Below are 20468 nucleotides of genomic sequence, written 5' to 3'. Positions count from 1 at the left end.
GAGAGTTGTATTTTCATTTTCATTCAGTTCTTTGTATATTTTAAGTCCTTTGAGGCTTCCTTTTGTCCCAGAGATTATTTAGAAGTGTATTATTCAATTTCCATATGCTTAAAGATTTTCTTCTTGTCTTTCTGTCATTAATTTCTAGTTTGATTCTATTATGGTCAGAGAATATAATCCGTATGATTTCAATTATTTTAAATTTGCTGAGCCTTGTTTTATGACCCAGGGTATTGTAAATGTTCCAAGTGCAGCTGAAAAAATGTGTATTCTGTTGCTGGTGATGGAATGTTCCATAATATGTCAATTAAATCCTATTTATTTCTGGTGTTGTTCAACTCGTTTATATCCTTGCTGATTTTAGGTCAAGTAGTTCTATCAGTTGCTCAGAGGGGCATGTCGAAGCCCCCAGCTATAATTTTGGATTTTTCTATTTCTCCTTTCTGCTCTATCAGTTTTTGCCTCATGTATTTTGAGGCTCTGTTGTTTGGTGCATATACATTGGATCATTATATCTTCTTCATGGATTGATTCATTTTATCATATGTAATGTCCCTCTTTCTCTCTAGAATTTTTCTTTGCTCTGAAGTCTGCCTTAATACATATTTAAAAAAACATTCCTGTTTTTTAAAAAATTAATGTTTACATGGTATCTTCTTCCATCCTTTCATTTTCAACCCACCTATATCGATACATTTGAGTTTCTTTAAACAGCATATAGTTGAATCATAACTTTTTAATCCACTCTGCCAATCTCTGCCTTTTGATTGGCTCTTTTCCTTTGTTTTTCTTTTCTTGCCTTCCTGTGGGTTACTTGAACATTTTTATTTATCCATATTGATTTATTTACATTGCTTTTGAGTGTAGTTCTTTGTATTGGTTTGTAGTGGTTACTGTAGGTATTATAATATACATATATTGGTTATCACAGTCTGCTGGTATCCATGTTTTACCACTTTGAGGGAAATATGGAAACCTCACACCCATGGAGGTCTCTTTACTGTCTCCAGTTTTAAATACCATCGTCTTGAGTATCAGATGTTTTTATAATTTTTGTTTCAATCATCAAATATGATGTATAAAGCTCATGAGGAAATAGTCTATTGTATATACCCATATTTCAGCTCTTCCTTCTTTCTTCCTGATCCTTCCAGATTCTTTCATTATTTTCTTTTCGTTGGAAGAACTTCCTTTAGCTAGCCAGTCTGTAAGGGTAGGCCAGCTAGCAGTAAATTGTTTTCCCCCATCTGGGAATGTCTTTATTTCTCCCTCTTTATTGCTGAAGGATAGATTCATCAGATAGAGAACACATGGTTCATTCTTTTAGCACTTGAAAAATGGTGTGCCATTTCCTTCTGGTCTGAGAGAAATCTACTATCATTCAAATTGGTGTTTCCCTATAGGTAATTGGAATTTACACCTTTATGAAGTCTGGATCCCATGACTCAGGTGGGCTTTCTTGGGTGGAGCAATCTCTGCTATGCTAGCAGAGACAGAGGGAGGACTAGGAAGCCTGTGTGTGACTTCTTTCAGCCTTTTCTTATGTGTATCTTTTGCCTGCTGATCTTGCATTGTATCTTTTGCTATAATAAATCTTAGCTGCGATTATATATTTGAAAGCCCCAAAATGGGACTAGGCTGGTGTAGGCAGGTAAATCTCCTAAATTATGTATTTACAAGTATGGAGCATTCTGTTCCACTAGCAGTAAATTAGGGGTGGGAATTATCTTTAAGTATTATTTGAAGCATGGTGTGGGAGGAGGATCAACTGAAGTCCATTTGAGTTTTCCCTTTAATTTAGAGAAAAAAATACAAAAATAATCCAATCAGCTGCTATTGGAGAATCACACAAAACTCTATAATCATAACAAATAATAAAAAAAAAAGTTTTATATTTTCTAATCCAATATTCTATTTACTACAGCCGAGGAAAGAGTCTAATCATGCATTAAATGCACTAACGATATATTGTGATAAAATCTCCAAGCAAAAATGACTACTTTCCAGCTATATCATCTTAACCCTTTTCCTTTTTTGTAAGATAAATAAACTGAACACCTTACAGTGCATAGTCAGATGTTAGTAAATTAGGAACTAATCCTGGGAAGGTCAATTAGAATGGCAAGAAAGCATAAATAGGTTTACCTGTTTTCTAAAATTACAGGGTAGCTTTGTAAGATTGGAGATCTCGACCCTGTGATTACTCAGAGCCACCTATGAAACAAAGCAGGTGTAGTTCTCCCTGAGCATGCTGCCTGAAGTGAGAAGAATCATTTGGTGTGAGAAGATGACGTCCAGTACCCTGGGCTAAGCGCATCAGAGGGAAACTGACTGAGTGATTAAAAAGAGATAATTTATGGGAACCCCTGAATTGTAATTTCCTGCTGCTATAAATAGAAGTATTTCACTTGGACTTCTTTCCCATGAAGGCTGCCAAGTGGTGTAAATAAGGGCTTCAGTACTTAAATGAATTTCATTTCTAGATAAACATGGAAACAAGAGCTTGGAAATTACAAAATTAACTCCTGTAAAATTAATCTCCAGAAAGAACATCAATTTATGATTAAAGATATAACAAATTCTAGCTTTCTTGCAGAAACTTTAGCAAAACTACCTCAGAGAACAGAGATTTACTGTGAGAACCCAAAACAATAAGGATATTTTCTATGTTCACAGGTGGATGAGTAGGTAGATAGGCAAGTAGAGAGAGATAATTGGCTCAAAATTGTGTATTGACATTATCAAAGTTTAACCACTTGCTCCTTCTTGATCCCATCAACTATTTTTTTAAGTAAATTTATTTATTTATTTATGGCTGCATTGGTTGTTTGTTGCTGTGCATGGGCTTTCTCTAGTTGTGGTGAGTGGGGGCTACTCTTCCTTGCAGTGCGTGGGCTTCTCATTGTGGTGGCTTCTCTTTGTTGTGGAGCATGGGCTCTAGGCCCGTGGGCTTCAGTAGTTGTGGCTCACAGGCTCTGGAGTGCAGGCTCAGTAGTTGTGGCGCATGGGCTTAGTTGCTTCACGGCATGTGGGATCTTCCCGGACCAGGGCTCAAACCCATGTCCCCTGCATTGGCAGGCAGATTCTTAACCACTGCACCACCAGGGAAGTGCCAACTATTTGAATGTATCAATTATAGGGCAGAGCTGGTGGGAGAGATGTAAGTCATGAATCCGGCCCACTTGTGGTTTCAATTTAGGTGAGAAGATTTTGGTATGTGAAAAATAATCACAATACCATGTAGCATTCAATAAATTCCACAAGGAATAAAAATTAGAAACTCAAGCAGTTCAACACTGAACAAAATCTATTCCAGTTAGGTGTCCTGTTCTACCCAATCTATTCCAAAAGGATGAGAAGGGAGTATTGTACAAAGTGGAGATATGATTTATTCTGGTCTTAGGAAGGTACATCGTGTGTGTGTGTGTGTGTGTGTGTGTGTGTGTGTGTGTGAGAGATGTGTGATGTGTGTGTGTGTAGTTTATTTTGTTTGTTCCACTAGGATGTAAGTTCTATTAGGGCAGAGGTATTTGTTCAGTGCTATACTTCTAATACTAGAATAATTCCTGGCATCTAAGTGCTCAGTAAATATTTGTTGAATGAATGAATAAATTCAAGAAAAGAAGGTCAGAAGGTATTTAAATGTTACCAAGAGAAAATATGTGTTTTTGGAAGACTTTTGAAGTCAAGATTTAAGGGAAGGGAAAAAAAATGGTGAGGTATGGGTAAAAAGAGGGTTTGAGAGAAATTCTTTTATTTTTTAAATTTTCGTTAAATTTTTAAATTGAGGTATAATTAACATGTAACATTATATTGGTTTCAGGTGTACAACACAATGATTCGATATTTCTATACATTGTGAAAGGACCGCCAGAGTAAGTCTAGTTACCATCCGTCACCATACAAAGTGAACTTTTAGGATTCACTCTCTTGGCAACATTTAAATATGCTCTATATTATTGACTGTAGTCACCATGCTGTACATTACATTCCCATGACTTTATTTTATAACTGGAAGTTTGACCTCTTGACCCCCTTCACCCATTTCGCCCACTCAATCCCCCTTCCCTCTGGCAACCACCATTCTATTCTCTTTATCTATGATTTTGTTTTGTTTGTTCATTTGTTTTGTTTTTTAGATTCCACATATAAGTGAAATTGTACAATATTTGTCTTTCTCTGTCTGATACTTTGCTTAGCATAATTCCTTCAAGGTCCATCCATGTTGTCTCAGATGGCAAGATTTCATTCTTTTTTATGGCTGGTGGTATTCTATCGTATACATATACCACTTCTTCTTTGTCCAGTCATCCACTGATGGACACTTAGGTTGTTTCCATATCTTGGCTGTGTTAAATAATGCTGCAATGAATGTGGGGGTGTAGAAAATTTTCAAATTAGTGCTTTCATTTTCATCAGATAAATACCCAGAGGGGGAATTGCTGGATCATTTTAAGTTTTAATGTTTTGAGGAACCTCCATACTGTTTTCCATAAAGCCTGCACCAATTTACATTCCCATCGACAGTGCACGAGGGTTCTCTTTTCTCCACATGCTGCCCGAAACTTGCTATCTCTTGTCTTCCTGATAGCCAATCTACCAGGTGTGAGGTGATATCTCATTGTGGTATTGATTTGCATTTCCCTGATGATTAGTGATGTTGAGCATCTTTTTTTGTGCCTGTTAGCCATCTGCATGTCTTTTTTTGAAAAAATGTCTATTCAGATCCTCTGCCCTTTAAAAATCAGATTGCTTTGTTTTGCTACTGAGTTTTATGAATTCTTATATTTTGGATATTAACCTTTTATTGGATATATGATTTGCAAATATTTTCTCGCATTCAGTAGGTTGTCTTTTCATTTTGTTGGTGGTTTCCTTTGCTGTGCAGAAGCTTTTTAGTTTGATGTAGTCCCAGTTATTTATTTTTTGCTTTTGTTGTCTTTGCTTTTGGAGTCAGATCCAAAAATCGATTGCCAAGACTGAAGTAAACAGCTTATCATCTAAGTTTTCTTCTAGGAGTTTTATGGCTTCAGGTCTCACATTTTGAGTTAATTTTTGTTTATGGTATAAGATAGTGGTCTACTTTCATTCTTATGCATGTGGCTGTCCAGTTTTCTGAGGAAAATCATTTTAAAAACAAAAATGTGGGCTTCCCTGGTGGCGCAGTGGTTGAGAGTCCGCCTGCCGATGCAGGGGACAAGGGTTCGTGCCCTGGTATGGGAAGATCCCACATGCCGCGGAGCCACTGGGCCCGTGAGCCATGGCCGCTGAGCCTGCGCGTCCGGAGCCTGTGCTCCGCAATGGGAGAGGCCACAACAGTGAGAGGCCCGCGTACAGCAAAAAAAAAAAAAAAAAAAAAAAAAGTTTTAGGAAGTCATTGTGGTGGGATCAAGATGACCTAAGTAGCAGAAATGTTAAAGTATATGTTGTAAAGATCTAAAAGTCTCCAAAGATGAACAGACTGGAAGGATATGTATTTCATATCCTCCTATTTGGGGACAGAAAAACACACTTTTAAGTGTGTATAATAAACTCATGTGCAATCAACTTAAATATTTATGAAAACTAGTCTCAATAAAAAATATGGTATAGATAGAACTTGTAATTCCTTTCACAAATGGGTATAGTAAGTGTTTATTGTAAGGAGAATGGTCTTTACAAGGAAAAGCTTTAGAGAGCATTACACATGTTGGTTTCTGTGAAGCCTAGGGAAGTATCAAGAAGGTGTCTGGATAAACAAAATATAAATTAATCACCTCTCCTTTGAGAGCTATGCCATAAAAGAAAGTGCAATTAAAACCTTTGAAAACAGAAATAAGATGGTGGCTGGTCACCTAATGAGAGCCTGTTGCTCAATGATTTTAATTTACATGGTATATGGTAATAATATTCATCAGGAAAAAGAAGTCCGCACTTTCACTTTCCTTGTCTGGTACCTCACACACAGTTGACTGACTTGTCTCCCATCTCTCCTCTCCCTTTCAGAAATTCAGCTGCTTTGTGGTTCTAGATGTCTCATTATTCTTTGTCAGTATTGCTCAGTATCTTTTTGGTCAACATTAAACATTCTCCATGACATTTTCAGATGAGTAGAGTTAAAATATTTTACTCTATGTCCAGGGGTCTTTAACAGTCACAAGACAAGAAAGGTTGACCAAAAGATAAACAACAGGACAACGAGATTATGACCAATCTATCCCCCAGTGGACCAAGGGCTGAGAATGGGAAAGAGCCTGGACACACTGATCACTTAAATAAGCCAGGTGGATTCTTCCCCAGGAAGCTGAGGAGTTCAGGAGACCACAGGGAGACACCTGCCTCAGAGCCAGCCTTGTCCTGTCAAGCATGTGAAGATAAGATGGTCTCCCCCACAAATACACACAAGAGACGCAGATTGTACTTGATTATTGTTGGGCTTTAGAACTGAAAGACTGCCTTGGAATTGGGCCCAGATTTGGTCCCATGGCAAGTCAAAGTCACATATAAGCTACAGTTATGGGTGAGGTGGCAACCAAAAGAAAGTCAAGGAAGGTAACAAAGCAATTGTAAACAGACACTGTGCAGGTGGAGAGAGAAAAAGAGAGAGGGAGAGAGACAAGCAGACTAACGGTTTATCTACTTTACTCCCAGCTCCTGTCGTGCGCTGGATTCTGGGGATTCTTCTGCATCCCTGCAAGGCTGGAGTGGGTTTGGGCTCCCTGCAACTGTTTCATCCAATAGTACTAACATTTGTTGAATGTTTACTCTGGGCCAGGCCCTGCTCTAAGCCCTTTTCATTCATTAACTTATTTAATCTTCTCAAGACACTGTGAGGAACAGACTACAGGTTTTTTGTTTTTTTGTGGTACGCGGGCCTCTCACTGTTGCGGCCTCTCCTGTTGTGGAGCACAGGCTCCGGACGCGCAGGCTCAGCGGCCATGGCTCACGGGCCCAGCTGCTCCGCGGCATGTGGGATCTTCCCGGACCGGGGCACGAACCCGTGTCCCCTACATCGGCAGGCGGACTCTCAACCACTGCGCCACCAGGGAAGCCCCAAACTACAGTTTTGTTTTGTTTTGCATTTTACTGATAAGTGAACTCAGCCAAAGAGAAGGTAACCTATTTGCTCAAGAGACACAGTTTATAAGTGTGGATCTTGTTGAAAATAACCTTTTCCTGCAAAAAGTTGAGATTTCTGTTCTCTTGAATAAACACAAATGCCTTATGTATGCCAGCCAAGCGCCGTGCTAAGTGCTGGCGATGAAAAGAGAAATTACTCGAGTCCGAGCATGTTCTTGTCCTCAAGGCACTCTCAGTCCAGGGGAGGAGGAACAAGAGAAGCCAAGTGAGGAGGGGAAGGGAAGGGAAGAGGTGAGGAGGGGCAGGAGGGCAGAGAGGATGAGGGATGATCAGAAGCAGAGATCAGAACAGTGAGCAACAGAGACTGACAGGAGAAAATAAAGTCAGAAATAGAACATACACAGCTCCGAGGTCTGCGGAGGAGGGCAGACCACTCCTTAGGAGACCTTAGGAGACAGTCTCGGTTTAGAAGGTAGATGCTCAATTATATACATGTGTGCCAAATAGCCTCCAGCACCCCAGTGTTTTTCAAGGGCTTAAGTCAACAATAATTGACAGGTCATGGAGCGGGGCAGGAGGTCTGAGTGGTTTTTTGAAGAATCCAGGAAAACGCTGACAAGAGAAAGAATATGTTTAAAAATATGTAAACATGTAGACAGTGTTTTAAAATATGCCAGGCCTAAAAAGCGTGGAACCACATTATAATGGTTCCAGCCAAATTCAGAATGTGGTCCCGTTTCCCTTTCCTCTTCTCATTGCTTCCTGAAGGGTCAGGGGTTTCCATAGGCAAGACGGGGAGGGGATGTGGAAGCAAGAGGCAGGGACGAGGGAGGCTTACGGTGCAGCCAGTGCTGCTCATCAGCTGCCGAGGCAGCCACGGGGTGGGGGTGGGGGGCAGAAAAGTTCATTTTAAGTTGATTCCTACACATGGTTGGACTTTTAAAGGGCTAACTGGAGACTGCTGTTTCCGTTGTCTCTGCATTAAAGTGACTGTAGGACTTTACAGTGAGCAAAGTACCCTGAGTTCTCACCCAGAGGCAGGAGAAGAAATTCCCTCTGGGTAAGTTTTAAAGAGACAACAAGAGACACAAATAAAAGTAATTTTAATTATACTTCATGAGTCCTGTTTAGTGCTACATCTGATTCCATAAGAAGAGCTTCCTAGTTAAAAGCCACCCCTCCCTTTCACCAACTCTGTGGGTAATTAAAACTTGACAGGATTACAGTTAGGAGAAGAATACAGTAAGGAGGTTTCTACCTGGATCCTTTCTCTTTAGTGGCGCTTTTGCTAAGAGCAGTATTGCGTCCCGAAGTAGGTTCTGATTTCTCTTCGGTGGGAGATCCAAATCCAGCACTAAAATGATAACTGTTTTCTCTTGTCATTTGAAAAACACCACAACCAATTTCAATCATACAGAAAATAGCAATGCACTACATTTGCAAGGCATTTTATAATTTATAAGGCATTTTCACTTCCATTATATGTTTTGATCCCAGTCACCGAGAAGAAGCAGGGCACCAGGCATTATTCCATCTACAAATAAGGACACTAAGCCTGATCATGGACACTGAGTCAGGGGCTCAAGATCTCACTCTGGGTTCACAGAAGACAGAATGTCAAACCAGGTTTCCTGGCTTTCATCCTGAAATTGTGTGACTGTGAGAAGACTAAAATTTAAGTTGCCAAAACCTAAAATCTGAATTTCTTTTTTACTCTCAAATTAAGGGAGAGAATTATTTGAGTGTAGACAAAACATCATTTTCTTACTTGGTCTTTTCTTTACTTGCTCTTCTTAAAGAAGATGAAGAAGAAATACTTCGTCCATAACCAACGTCTGATGACTTATCTTCCATAGATGGAGTTGGAGAACTAAAATTTTACATATTTGAAATTATGTACAAATTAAAATAATTTGTCAATATTGACTTTGTCCTACTTTTAACAGTGACACATTATTTTAAAAGCAAAAAGGAGAGTTTAAAATAAGATAAAATGAATATTATAAACCTTTTCATGAGCTAGAACTAGAAATAGTTTTATAAAATGTGTCACATAAAATGTATTATATAGATATATAGGAATACAAGACCATTTTAATGGCTGTTGAAGCTTTCATTTTAGCTCTACTATTTTCTCCTTATTTTATTAAAAATATTGGACAAAAAAAAAAAATATTGGGCAGCAGTGGTATTCCTGGATTTAGTTCTGGAGATTTGTAAACATAATTCATCTTGGTTTGCTCCTATCTGTTTATACTTCCTTCAGTTACTTCATGTTGCCAGAAGGGTAAGAAGCCCTGATTGCAGAAATACCCATGGAATTGACTGGTAACGTGGAGTCAAAGGAAAAACCACAGTGGTGACTATTCTGTGTTCTTTACTATGTCAGGCTATGAGTTTATGGACCAGTGTTTACTTTCATGGTGCTGCTAGATACAGGAAGTAAGAAAAGATACCATACTGGGAACCTTTATGTATTCACATGATGATGGACAAACAAAAAAATTATTTGCTTCCCTTCATTCCTCCTCCCCGCAAAGACTCACGCATCACATTTACTGTTAACTAAGAGTATAGCACGTCGGTCACTTGGTTCTTGTAAGCAGAGATCCTTCAAAGGCAAAAGTTTGGTGCCAGGATTTATCTGTAGATAATTTAAGAATTGAAGAGTAATATCTGCATGCATTATATATTTTTTTAATGAATACTGATAGAATAGGTTCTTAACTGTTTGAGGTATCTAATTTCACACACACACACATACACTTAAAAATAGGAAACTGAAGCTTGTGGATATCTTTGGGCAAGATACACCCTCCAATTCCCCCTCCCCCCACCCCAGTCTCTGTAACTTGATACTCAACTGTTTCATACCCTAATTATCAGCTTGGCCCTGGAAGTATTTGAGTTTGAAAATCTATCCATATACATAAGGAAGAGCTTATCATCTGTAAGAGTAACTAATTACTAAACAGATCACTAAAAATGTTGTGAGGATAACTAACAACAAGCTAGACAAAGCCCTATACTAGCAATTTTGTCAGCCTGGTGAAGAGGGTTAGACCAGATCACCCTGTGAGCTCTTTTTCCAATCAAGTAATAGATCCTTCTCTCATCCAAGATACTTTTCATGGTTCTTTTAAAGTAAGACAGAGCGTGTCATTCTTCTGCCCAGAACCCTGACGTGTTTTCCCACTTCATTCAGAGTAAAGGCCCAAATCCTTCCAGTGGTCTACAAGACTTCCATGAGCTCCTTGCTCTTACCTGCTCTGATTTGGTCTGTTATTCCACCCCTAGTTGACTCAGTTCTAGCTACACCGACTTTGCTGTTTCTTGAGTGTGCCAACCACTCACGGTTTCTGCACTAGCTCTTTCCTCCATCTAGAAAGCTCCTTCCCCACTATCCCCAAGGCTAAGAAGTCCTTCACCTCCTTCAAATTTTTTGTTCAGATATTACCCTTTTAGTGGGGCTACCTGACCACATCAACTCCAGTGTCCTAAGCCCCTTTATCCTCCTCCCCACCCACTGCAGCGCTTATCATTTCTATCACGTGATAGAATGTATTGGTGAGATTTATTGTTTATTGTCTGTTTCCTCTCACTGGTACCATGGGAGTAGAGATCTTTGTCTCTTTTGTTCACTGACACATTTAAAGCCTGAAATATTAGAAACTTAATATTTAGAGTAAATCAGCGAGTTCTCCTTCATAAGGACATTGTCTCATTACTTTTTTTTTAAAAAAAAAACTCATGAACAAATATATTTTGTCACAGTTTTATCTGTTCCATGGCAACAGATAAGTGCTCTGGTAAGTGCTCTTTGGTGGTTTTTCTGCTCTTTTCCTCATTTTTCTTAAAGCATCTTTATGCTAATAATGTGGCACCTGTTCTTTTAAAATTACTCATCATTGAACGAGAGCAGTAATTTCTCGGTGGTTTGTGTGTATCTGTTATGGAGGGTATGGTGGTGGCAGTGGCTGGCAGAAGCAGAAGGAAGAGAAAAAGTTTTAGGCTAGCAGTTTTGGTTATTCAACATGTCTCTAATTCTGTTACCACGATACAGTGTTTCCTGCAAATACAGCTTAGCTGTGATTCTTTTATGGCCCTGTCTCCTCTGCTTCTTTGAACCAAATTTGTCCAAGCGGGTTTCTGCTACCAGCCCTGCTCACCCCGGTTCCTGAGGTCCTGCCCACCCACCCCCTTGCAAACCAAGCATATAGCTTTTGTATGTCTGAGTTCTCCATCCCCTCGGGAAGCATAGACTTTTGATGGTGCTTTCTGAGATCTGCTACCACTCTTGTCCCTCTCTGTGCTTTTTTTCCCCTTTTCATTCTTCCTCCTGTGTAACTTCTGCCTGATCCCAGGGACTTTTAAATATTTTTGAAGTCTGCAGATCATACCAATTTCCTACTTCTGCCTAAAATGGGATTTGTAGGTTTTTTAAAATTTTCCCTATTCTCCTTATTGCTTTTGGTTTCCAGAAGTAGAACATGCTGACTTAGACAGTAATGTCAAAAAGCCCTCAAGACTCTAACGTTTAGCTTCCCATTTCTCTTAACATTAACATGGAATTAAACTGTATTGTTTTCAAATCATAATCACAAATGCAGCTAAGTAAAATAATATTCTTCTATATTACATTTTAAAATTCAGTATTACAATTTGGTTAATTTCAATTAGATTATAATTAATAGAATAAAAACTTATACTTCTATTATTGACATTATCATTATCATTAACACTGAGCCCTAGAAGTAATATAAAAGCCGATTGCTTTATATCTTCTCTGAAACTTGAGACTAGCAGCAGCAAACTAATATAAGTTCAGGTCATCAGATTCTAGTTAAAACTGTACACAAATGCAAAATCTTATAGCCAGACAAAGTTTAAGGATGAAGTTCTGATTCCCAAGTTTCTGCCTATAAAAATATAAATTATGTTAGGCGGTTATAAAATTGCAACGTAATGGCATCACGATGCAAGAAGAACTGATCACACATACTAAAATACAAATTAGTGCTGCCACTTACCCGACCATAATCATAGACTCCATCAGTAATTATGTTACTTGATGACAAATAGCCAGTCTGGCTGTATTTCAGAGACAGGTGGTGGTTGAGCAATTTGTTATGAGCTGCCTCACTGAATTTATTTTTTCGACTTACTGATAGATTAATTTCTTCAAGGATATCTAAAGCCCTGTCAATAAAAGCAAAAAAGACATTATTTGCCTTATATAAGCAATCCAACAGTAAGTTCCCATTCATACACCTCACTAAGATCCTGAATGAAGGATTGAGATGGAAAGGTTAAAACCATTCCACCCTTTTAGGTAAACTAATCCTGCCAGAATTATGAAGACAAATCAGCCCTTTTTGAGAACATACATGCCATGTGGAAACTCATAATCAAACAGTTGAAAAGGACACTTTAGGAAGAAAAAGTTCTTCATTCAAAGCAAAATTAGTATCGGACTCCAATTTTTTCAGCTAACCAGGTGACATATACGAAGAACAAAAATGGCTCAAACAGGGTAAATCTGTGGAACCTTGAAACCCTCTTGGCTGAGTTGCTAAAGGCAGCTGACTCACAGGCTGTTGGTAAGGGAACTGACGTGGTGAGGTTGGTTAAAGGCGTCATTGTGGTGGAGCGGTTTGTGGGGGAGAAAACAAAGGTGGCACTCATGGCTTGCCCGTTTTAATTTAGCCTTGAAAGCTGAGCGACAAATAAGATTGTGTTTAGCAAAGCAGAGGAAGGTGAAAGAAGCGTTTATCAGAATGAAAAAGTGGAAAAGGAAACATTGAAGATGATTTTGTGGAGGTGACGGGAGAGATCTCTCCCGCTTCTGCAGGCGGTCCCTTCAGAGGGACTGTGACCCGCAGAGCTTCTGAACGCCCTGCGGCCTGAGAGTGGGCGTGGAGACTCTGCTCAACCTTCCTCGGGCCTGAAGACTGTGTGTCCTTCATCTGAGCCAGACCCTCCAGACCGCTCCACTCACCCAAGCCTGCACAACTCAGCGGCCGTGGGCTCATCACTGGCACAGACCATTATGGCCCAGCTGGCGTGCCGTCGTACCTCGTCGTTCTTGGAATGCAGGAGCTCTACCAGTGGCTCCAGCCCACCTGAATTTCTCAACTAGAAATGGAAGCCAAAATTTTACACATTAAGAGCACAGAACATAAACATTCATGCTTTAAAAAAAAATCTAATTTTTTGATTGTTGAAAGGGTTTTGACTATGTAAAAACATTTTAGGATGTGTCCATGTTTAGATTTATTAAATTCAGGGGAAAGAATCAATTGCAAAAACCTTACAGACAGGAGCGCGGTGTTCTGTTCAAAGTTAAGAAGAGGCTGCAGTAAGTTACTGAGGGAGGTCATTGTGAGTTTACATGGGGTGGGTGCAGGGCAAAGAGCCTGTCCTCTTCCCTCTACAAGCGGGATGTCCCATGTTCATTCACTCTGCTGCTCACCACTGCGTGTCCATCTGGCCTGTGGGGGACAGAATCACGGGCCCCTAGAGATGCCCTTGTCCCTGGGAGGGATTTGGTAGATGTGGTTAAGGATCTGGGGATGGGGAGATGGTCCTGGATTATCAGGTTGGCCCAACTTAATTACAGGGGTCCTTACAAGAGGGAGATAAGAGTGTGAGAAGCAGAGAAAGGAGACTTGTAGAAACAGAGATTGCAGTAATCTGCTTTGAAGACAGAGGAAGGGGCCACAGCCAAGGAATGCAGGTGGACGGTAAAAGCCCGGAAACAGATTTCCCCCTCAAGTCTCCAGAAGGATCACAGCTCTGTTGATATCCTGACTTTAACCCGTAAGACCCATTTTCAGACTTCTGACCTCCCAAACCATGAGATAATAGATTTTTATTGCTTTAAGCCACTAAGTTGTGGTTATTTGTTTCAACAGCAATAGGAAACGGACACAGTCTCCAAAGCTAGGCAGGAGTAACCAATGCAGGCTAGTGCCACCTGTGTCACTGGACAGTGCCATGACGTCAGCAGTGTGGACGAAGCAATGCTGAAGCAGTTCACCAGAAGGAGATCCATTTTGTTATCACTCATATTGCTTCAAGGAGTGAAAAAGAGAAGAAAAAGAACAAGAAGAGAATCGGGGAGAACTACATTAATTACACTCTTAAAAGAAGTCACACATGTATAAAATTGTTCCAATCAGGGAAAAAAAAAAGAAGATTCAACAGAGCTCTTGTCTCACTGTTTGAAATGTAATACATTATTATCTGAGCCCGGAGGACTAAAAAGAATATTCTACAGGTCTCTCTGTGTAGTATCTGAAGACAGGAGCCCTTGTGAGATACGATCCACTTCCAATCATGTTCTTCTCAAACACAGGGACTCTAACAGGGATTACACATTAGCGCACGTAACCTGGGCAAGCTTTGAAAAGTTTACTTGAAGCATCTGATGCTTAGCAAGCCAAATTTCTGAACATCTTTATATCTGAGTATAAGATAGCAATCTGACTCCACGTGTTCTTTCGGCAAATATCTAATTCATTTATTAATTTCACCACTCATTCCTTCATTCATGCATTCACTCATTCATTCAACAACTGTTTATTAAGCATATACTGTGTGCCAGGTATAGATCAATGACATGGATGCAGGGAAGGAAAACCTCAGTTCCCTTCCCTAAAGCCTCAGGGAGCTTATGGTCTTTCATACAAAAACTAGTGCAAAACAGAGTTCAAGGGAAGCATGCATAGGGGGTGGTGTGAGCACAGAGCAGGACGTTGGAGTCCACGTTTGAAGACTAAAGAAAGCCGTCATGGAGGACAGGATGGCTGAGCTGGGTGTTGAAGGAGAAACAGGCACTTATCAGGTGAACAAAGGTGAGACTAGCTTTCCAAGCAGAGAAATCAAGGAGGTGTAAATAAGAGAATTTTAGAATTCAAATCGTATGGTATTTCTGGAGTGTAGAGTTACACCTGGGAAGCGAGTTCAGGCTTAGGCAGGTAGGGGTGGATCATTGCGAGCCCTTGCATAGCACACTAAGCAGCTTAGCTGTTCCCATGGGGCAGTGGCACACCCCTGGGGACTTGCAATGATGTGATGAGGGTCATAAATTTGAAAGATCAGTCTGGAGGCAGTTTGGGGAATAGGAGGTGGCAGGGGTAGGGAGGGCCGTAGAGTCAGTTGCAATATTCCAGGAAACGGATGGACTGCTCAGTGAGCCGCATGGAGGAATGACCAACTAACACAGTGTTGTTTATCACTGTGTTGCCGCTGCCTACTGCAGCGCCTGGCACATGGTAGCTGGTAAAAAAAATATTTGGTGAGTATCTTACTACCTTAATGGATGAATACAAATGAACTGAGTCAACGGGAACAAAGAAGGGGATAGAAAAAATATCTAAGAGACAGAAGAGATTTGTTAGTTGTCTGAGCAGACAGCACAGTGTGAGGACGGGGGCTCTGGACTCAGAAAGGTGTGTTCGCAGTCCCTGATTTCCCGACCCATCAACTCTGCTTTCAGCACATTATTTCTTTAAGCCTCATTTTCCTCCTCTATAAAATAGGGATTGCAAATGTACCTATTTCTTTTCTTTTTGTAAAATTGAAGTATAGTTGGTTTACATGCTACATAGATTACATATAGTTGGTTTATTATATTAGTTTCAGGTGTACAACATAGTGATTCAATATTTTTATAGATTATACTCCCTTTAAAGTTATTACAAAACAATGGCTATATTTCCCTGTGCTGTGCAGTATGTCCTTGTTGCTTGTTTGTTTTATGCCTAGTAGTTTATACCTCTTACTCCCCTGCCCCTGTCTTGCCCCTCCCTTCTTCCCTCTCCCTGGTAACCACTGGTTTGTTCTCTATATCTGTGAGTCTGTTTGCTTTGTTATATTCATTCGTTTGTTTTATTTTTAAAATTCCACATGTAAATGATAACAGAGTATTCGTCTTTCTGTGTCTGACTTATTTCACTAAGCATAATAACCTCTAGGTTCAACCACATTGTTGCAAATGGCAGAATTTCATTCTGTTTCTGGCTGAGTAATATTCCATTGTGTATAAACACCACATCTTCTTTATCCATTCATCCATCAATGGGCATTTAGGTTGCTTCCATGTCTTGGCTGTTGTGACTAATGCTGCTATGTACATTGAGATGCATGTATCTTTTCAAAGTAGTGACAAACATACCTATTTCAAGTGAGGCTTAAATGCATGTTAAGTGCTTAGCGCACTGGCTGTGCATAATAAGTGCTCCATATTGTTATTTTTACTGGGGCGAGAGGAACAGAGTCCTAGGCTGTTTGAATGAGTGCCACACGACACGCAAACAGGAAAAAAGCAAGAGAAAAAGGTACGTTTGTAGGTTTATATCAAGTCTTTATGAAATGGGCCAAACGCACTTTTATATGATGGACTTGTAAAAACTACAATTCCATGTTTTAAATTTTTGAAATACAAGAGAAACGGAAGAGTGTGAGTAACCCATATTTATAATTTCAAGCATCATAGTAAAAGGCACACCTGAGTGTCCCCCACTCAGCTTAAGAAATGGTGCATTTCAATGACCTTGAACCCCCGTGTGCTCCTCTTCAAACACATCCACCCCCTTGATCCCCCAAGAGGCAACCAATTTCTTAAATTTGGGGTCAGTAATTCTCTCACTTTTCTTTATAGTTTTATATGTATGTGCTAAACAACATATTGCTTTGCTTTGCGTATTTTTGAACATTATATAAATAGAATTCACACATCTGTTTTCTTCTGAACTTGACTTTGCTCAGCATTATGCTGGTTGAGATTCTTCTCTGTTGATGTCTGTAGCTACAGTTCATCCATTTTCACTGATGCAAGATTCTGTTTTATGAATATACCACAAATTTATGTATCCATTCTCTTAACAACCGGACAGTTGGTTTGTTTCCAGCTGTTGAGATGTTATAAACAATGCTTCCTGGTGCACAGAGACAAGAGAGTGTCTTAGGTATATACCTAGTTTTATACCTAGAATTGTCACATTATAGGGTACGCTCACCTTCTTTGCTGGGTGATGCTAATTTGTTTTCCAATGTGTTGCACCAGTTTTGAGGGACTTAAATGATGGGTAGGTTCAAATACTTGAAAATGTTTCAAATTACTGCACCAGTAGGTACGGACCAGAAGAAAGAGAAAAGGAAAGTGATGCAAATGCTCACCTCTGTCCGGGCCTCGACATCACACGCAGTTGCAGCAACGGTGAGAGCGGCTTTGCTCTGCACGACAGTGTTGGCAGAGTGCAGCGGGCTGAGCAGGGCATGCATGACGTCATGGCTCTGGATGCTCAGACGCAGAGACTCCTGCATGGCCATGTTCGTCAGCACCGTGGCGGCGTTGGCTATGGCTCCATCTCGTTTGCTGGACAGGGCGTTGATTAATGCATCGATACCATCACCTTCGGCAGCAGCGCTGGGTCAGTGAAGGAGAAATGAATGCCGTTCACCCCTGTTCAGTAAATGATGTTTGGAGCATACAACTAAGCTTATAAAACAAACGAGTGCCTAAAGACAATTTCAGAAAGAAATTAATTTATCTGGGCGATGAACCCGGAATTGAGGCTCTGGGGATTTAAATGGAGTCTGGGGGGTTATGAATGAATATAAATAATCCTTTTCCTATGTCTGCAGCTTTGGGTTATAGGAAAATGCATGACTGCTTCTTAGAAACCCTACTACAGCTATTCATCTTTTAACTCAGTGATACTTACAAGACCAGGAAATTCTATTCAAAGAAAGTCTATTAAAATATTCCTAACCAGTAAGAAAACAAAGGTTTAAATGGGAGGAATGAGTGAGCATGGGAATTAAAAATTTTTCAGCTCATCTTCCCTCTTTTTAAGTGAGGCTGTTAACTGTAGGCAGACGTTAACACGTTTGAAGGCAGCAAATCATTTTGGGGGTGGATGTTGCTTTTACAAATTAAATATCAAGATAAAAGTCATGATATTGACAAGAATAATTTTAGTAATGTAGGCATATTCAGTTGTTAAATTTCCTATTTCTAGTATAAAAACGTTTTCCCACAATTAGAAATCCTAAACCTCCTTTTAAAAACACTGTACTTTCTATAGTCCTTGCTTTGTAATCACTCAAAAAGCTCGTAAAATAGTAAAAATTTTAAAAAAAGATCATTTTAAAGAGTGGAAGTTGATTTAATTATGTTCTTTAATGTTTGGAATTGCTTCAAATAAGAGATGTTTCAAGCAGTAAGATATATAGAGCATCCTGGTTTTAAAGGAAAACCCCAAATTATGTTAAAAATCCATCTAAATCATCATAGAAATAGAGTTAATCAAGACAATAAAAATACATTTGAGTCTTCAATAATACGAACATCTTTTTCTAGTTTATATTTGCCACTTTTAAAAAAATTTAGGATCACAGTAGTAACCAACACTGAAAAAAAGAAGTGAGGCTATGTAGTTTAGCCCATCACTCTGTATTCTGATGAGTTCAGTTTGGTTCTGTCACTTGAATTTGCTGGTTGTGAAGGAGAACTGACAGTGTCAAGAACAGAAGGTATCACAATTATTCATCAGAGAGCAGAATACACACACAACCTCAATAAGGAGACTGCTAGCTTTAGGTGAAAGGAAGCTGTGAATCAGGCACAAACCAGCTCTGAAGGAGACTGAACAGCAGCCACTGGGCAGGAACGGAATGACTAGAGGCAACATCTCTGGAGAACGAAGGGCTCCTTCGTGTTGACCTTGAACGCACCTCCTACCCCCGGTTTATATAAATCCATCCAGAAAACACACCCTACTGATTGATACCAAGTTAAAGTCAGCACTCAGTTCCGTGTTTCCCCTCCTGCAGTTCCTGGTGTCTGTTTAACCCTCTGTGGCATCTCCTAGTCTTTCTCTGGGATGGTGTCCCTTAAAACTAAAATTTGGTTAGATGACATATGACCAAAATTTGGGAGGAAGCCCAAGAAAAATATTGAGAGGAAGGAAGGCCCTGCATCTCACTATGGCAGCCTGAGGAACAGCATTTAATTTCCTTTCCTAGAGGATAAAATAAACACTCTTAAGATAATCTCACATTTACGTCTCTCTCCTATTATTAACTGACACGGTGGTCATTTGATTTTATGAATAAGGGAAAATTTGAAGGCTCTAATATATTAGTTCACCAGGAACTTCTCATACTCAACACTGAATTAAAAAAAAATGCCAGGAAGAATTTTTAATTATGCATATATTCTAATTAATTAACATAAGCTTAAACCTTCTCAAAAAAAATGTTTCCTTTGAATTATTTTTCATGCACTTGATGCAATCAGTTCCTTAAATCAAATACTCTATGTTTTTTTAATCATTATAAACACACCTTGGCTAAAATGCACGATTCCTTTGTCACTTAGTGGTTTTTATCTTTGACAATGTTCATTTTTTAACACATCTTGGAGAGTAAAGAAAAAGCACACAATGGAGGTATTTCAACGGCATCCATGATAGAAGCCAGAAATGCTTTAGGTAAATGCATACTAGTAAATTCTGAAAGGCTTTATCTTTTGTGTGTATCAGGGAGTTTAGGGAAAATTTAAGTAAGTATGCAGGATCATACTCCATAGTTTTAGTTTCTCTAGTTTATGTAAAAATGAACAAACAAACCTGGGTCATGGAGACACAGGGATTTTCATCAAGTGTGTCTCTGCTCTCAGCCTTTCTGCTTGGATTTTGCTTCTCCCTTTCTCCTGTACGAAGGCATGTCTGGCCCTGGTTCATTTATACTCTACCTTCTGCTTTTTCTTTGCTTTTTATGGAGGCAGTAAAGGGAAGTACATAAAAACCTAGCTGTTTAAAAAAACCAAAGATTCTAGTACACAGTGGAATATAGCTTTTACTAAATTGAACATAACTGCCAGCACCGAAAGACAAATCATACAGGCACAGCTGGGAGAGCAACGTATATTGTATGTGCATATCTGCCCATAATTTGCTACATGCAGCTCTAAGTGCAAAAAGCATAATTGAGATTAACTTATGATATGAAAAATCAAGCTATTAGTCTTACTTAAAAAAAAAACTAATTTCAGTCATAGAAATAGAGTGCAGAATTTGTACTTTTTAAAAAAAAAAAAATTGCATTAATTTTGTGCTTTCAAACCCAAGACATTCTGTCTTATTTTTCCCCAAGTCTAACATATACACAAGCTGAAGCCTATCCTATTTTTTTTTCCCTATCCTATTTTTAAGACACATTTTAGTCTCCTAGATGGTAGAGCATTATCCAAATGAATAGGAGGACAGAAGTCAAACTGCTTTGTTACAAAATCCAGAATTACAGGGCCATATATCATCACAGCAATCTGAAACTATTTTCTGATATTTACTATCATTAGTCTGCATCCGGCTGGAGTTTAATCAATTAGGAGTTTAATC

At 39.3% G+C, this 20468-nt stretch overlaps 1 protein-coding gene across 1 annotated transcript in view; it reads right to left on the bottom strand.

Moving 5' to 3' along the window:
* Positions 1 to 20468, bottom strand: part of ARMC3 (armadillo repeat containing 3) — a 95016-nt gene that overhangs the window by 12015 nt on the left and 62533 nt on the right. The window contains exons 11-16 of the mRNA XM_019933172.3: positions 17242 to 17491; positions 13058 to 13194; positions 12090 to 12258; positions 9606 to 9703; positions 8828 to 8929; positions 8318 to 8413 (exon numbers count right to left, since the gene is read on the bottom strand). Of these exons, the coding sequence (XP_019788731.2) occupies positions 8318 to 8413; positions 8828 to 8929; positions 9606 to 9703; positions 12090 to 12258; positions 13058 to 13194; positions 17242 to 17491 (852 nt within the window). The remainder of the gene's footprint in view (positions 1 to 8317; positions 8414 to 8827; positions 8930 to 9605; positions 9704 to 12089; positions 12259 to 13057; positions 13195 to 17241; positions 17492 to 20468) is intronic.

This window comes from Tursiops truncatus, chromosome 2, assembly GCF_011762595.2.
Source record: "Tursiops truncatus isolate mTurTru1 chromosome 2, mTurTru1.mat.Y, whole genome shotgun sequence".
Lineage (NCBI taxonomy): Eukaryota > Metazoa > Chordata > Mammalia > Artiodactyla > Delphinidae > Tursiops > Tursiops truncatus.
Note: the sequence above shows the minus strand (reverse complement) of the source record. Positions and strands in the feature narration are given on the sequence as shown.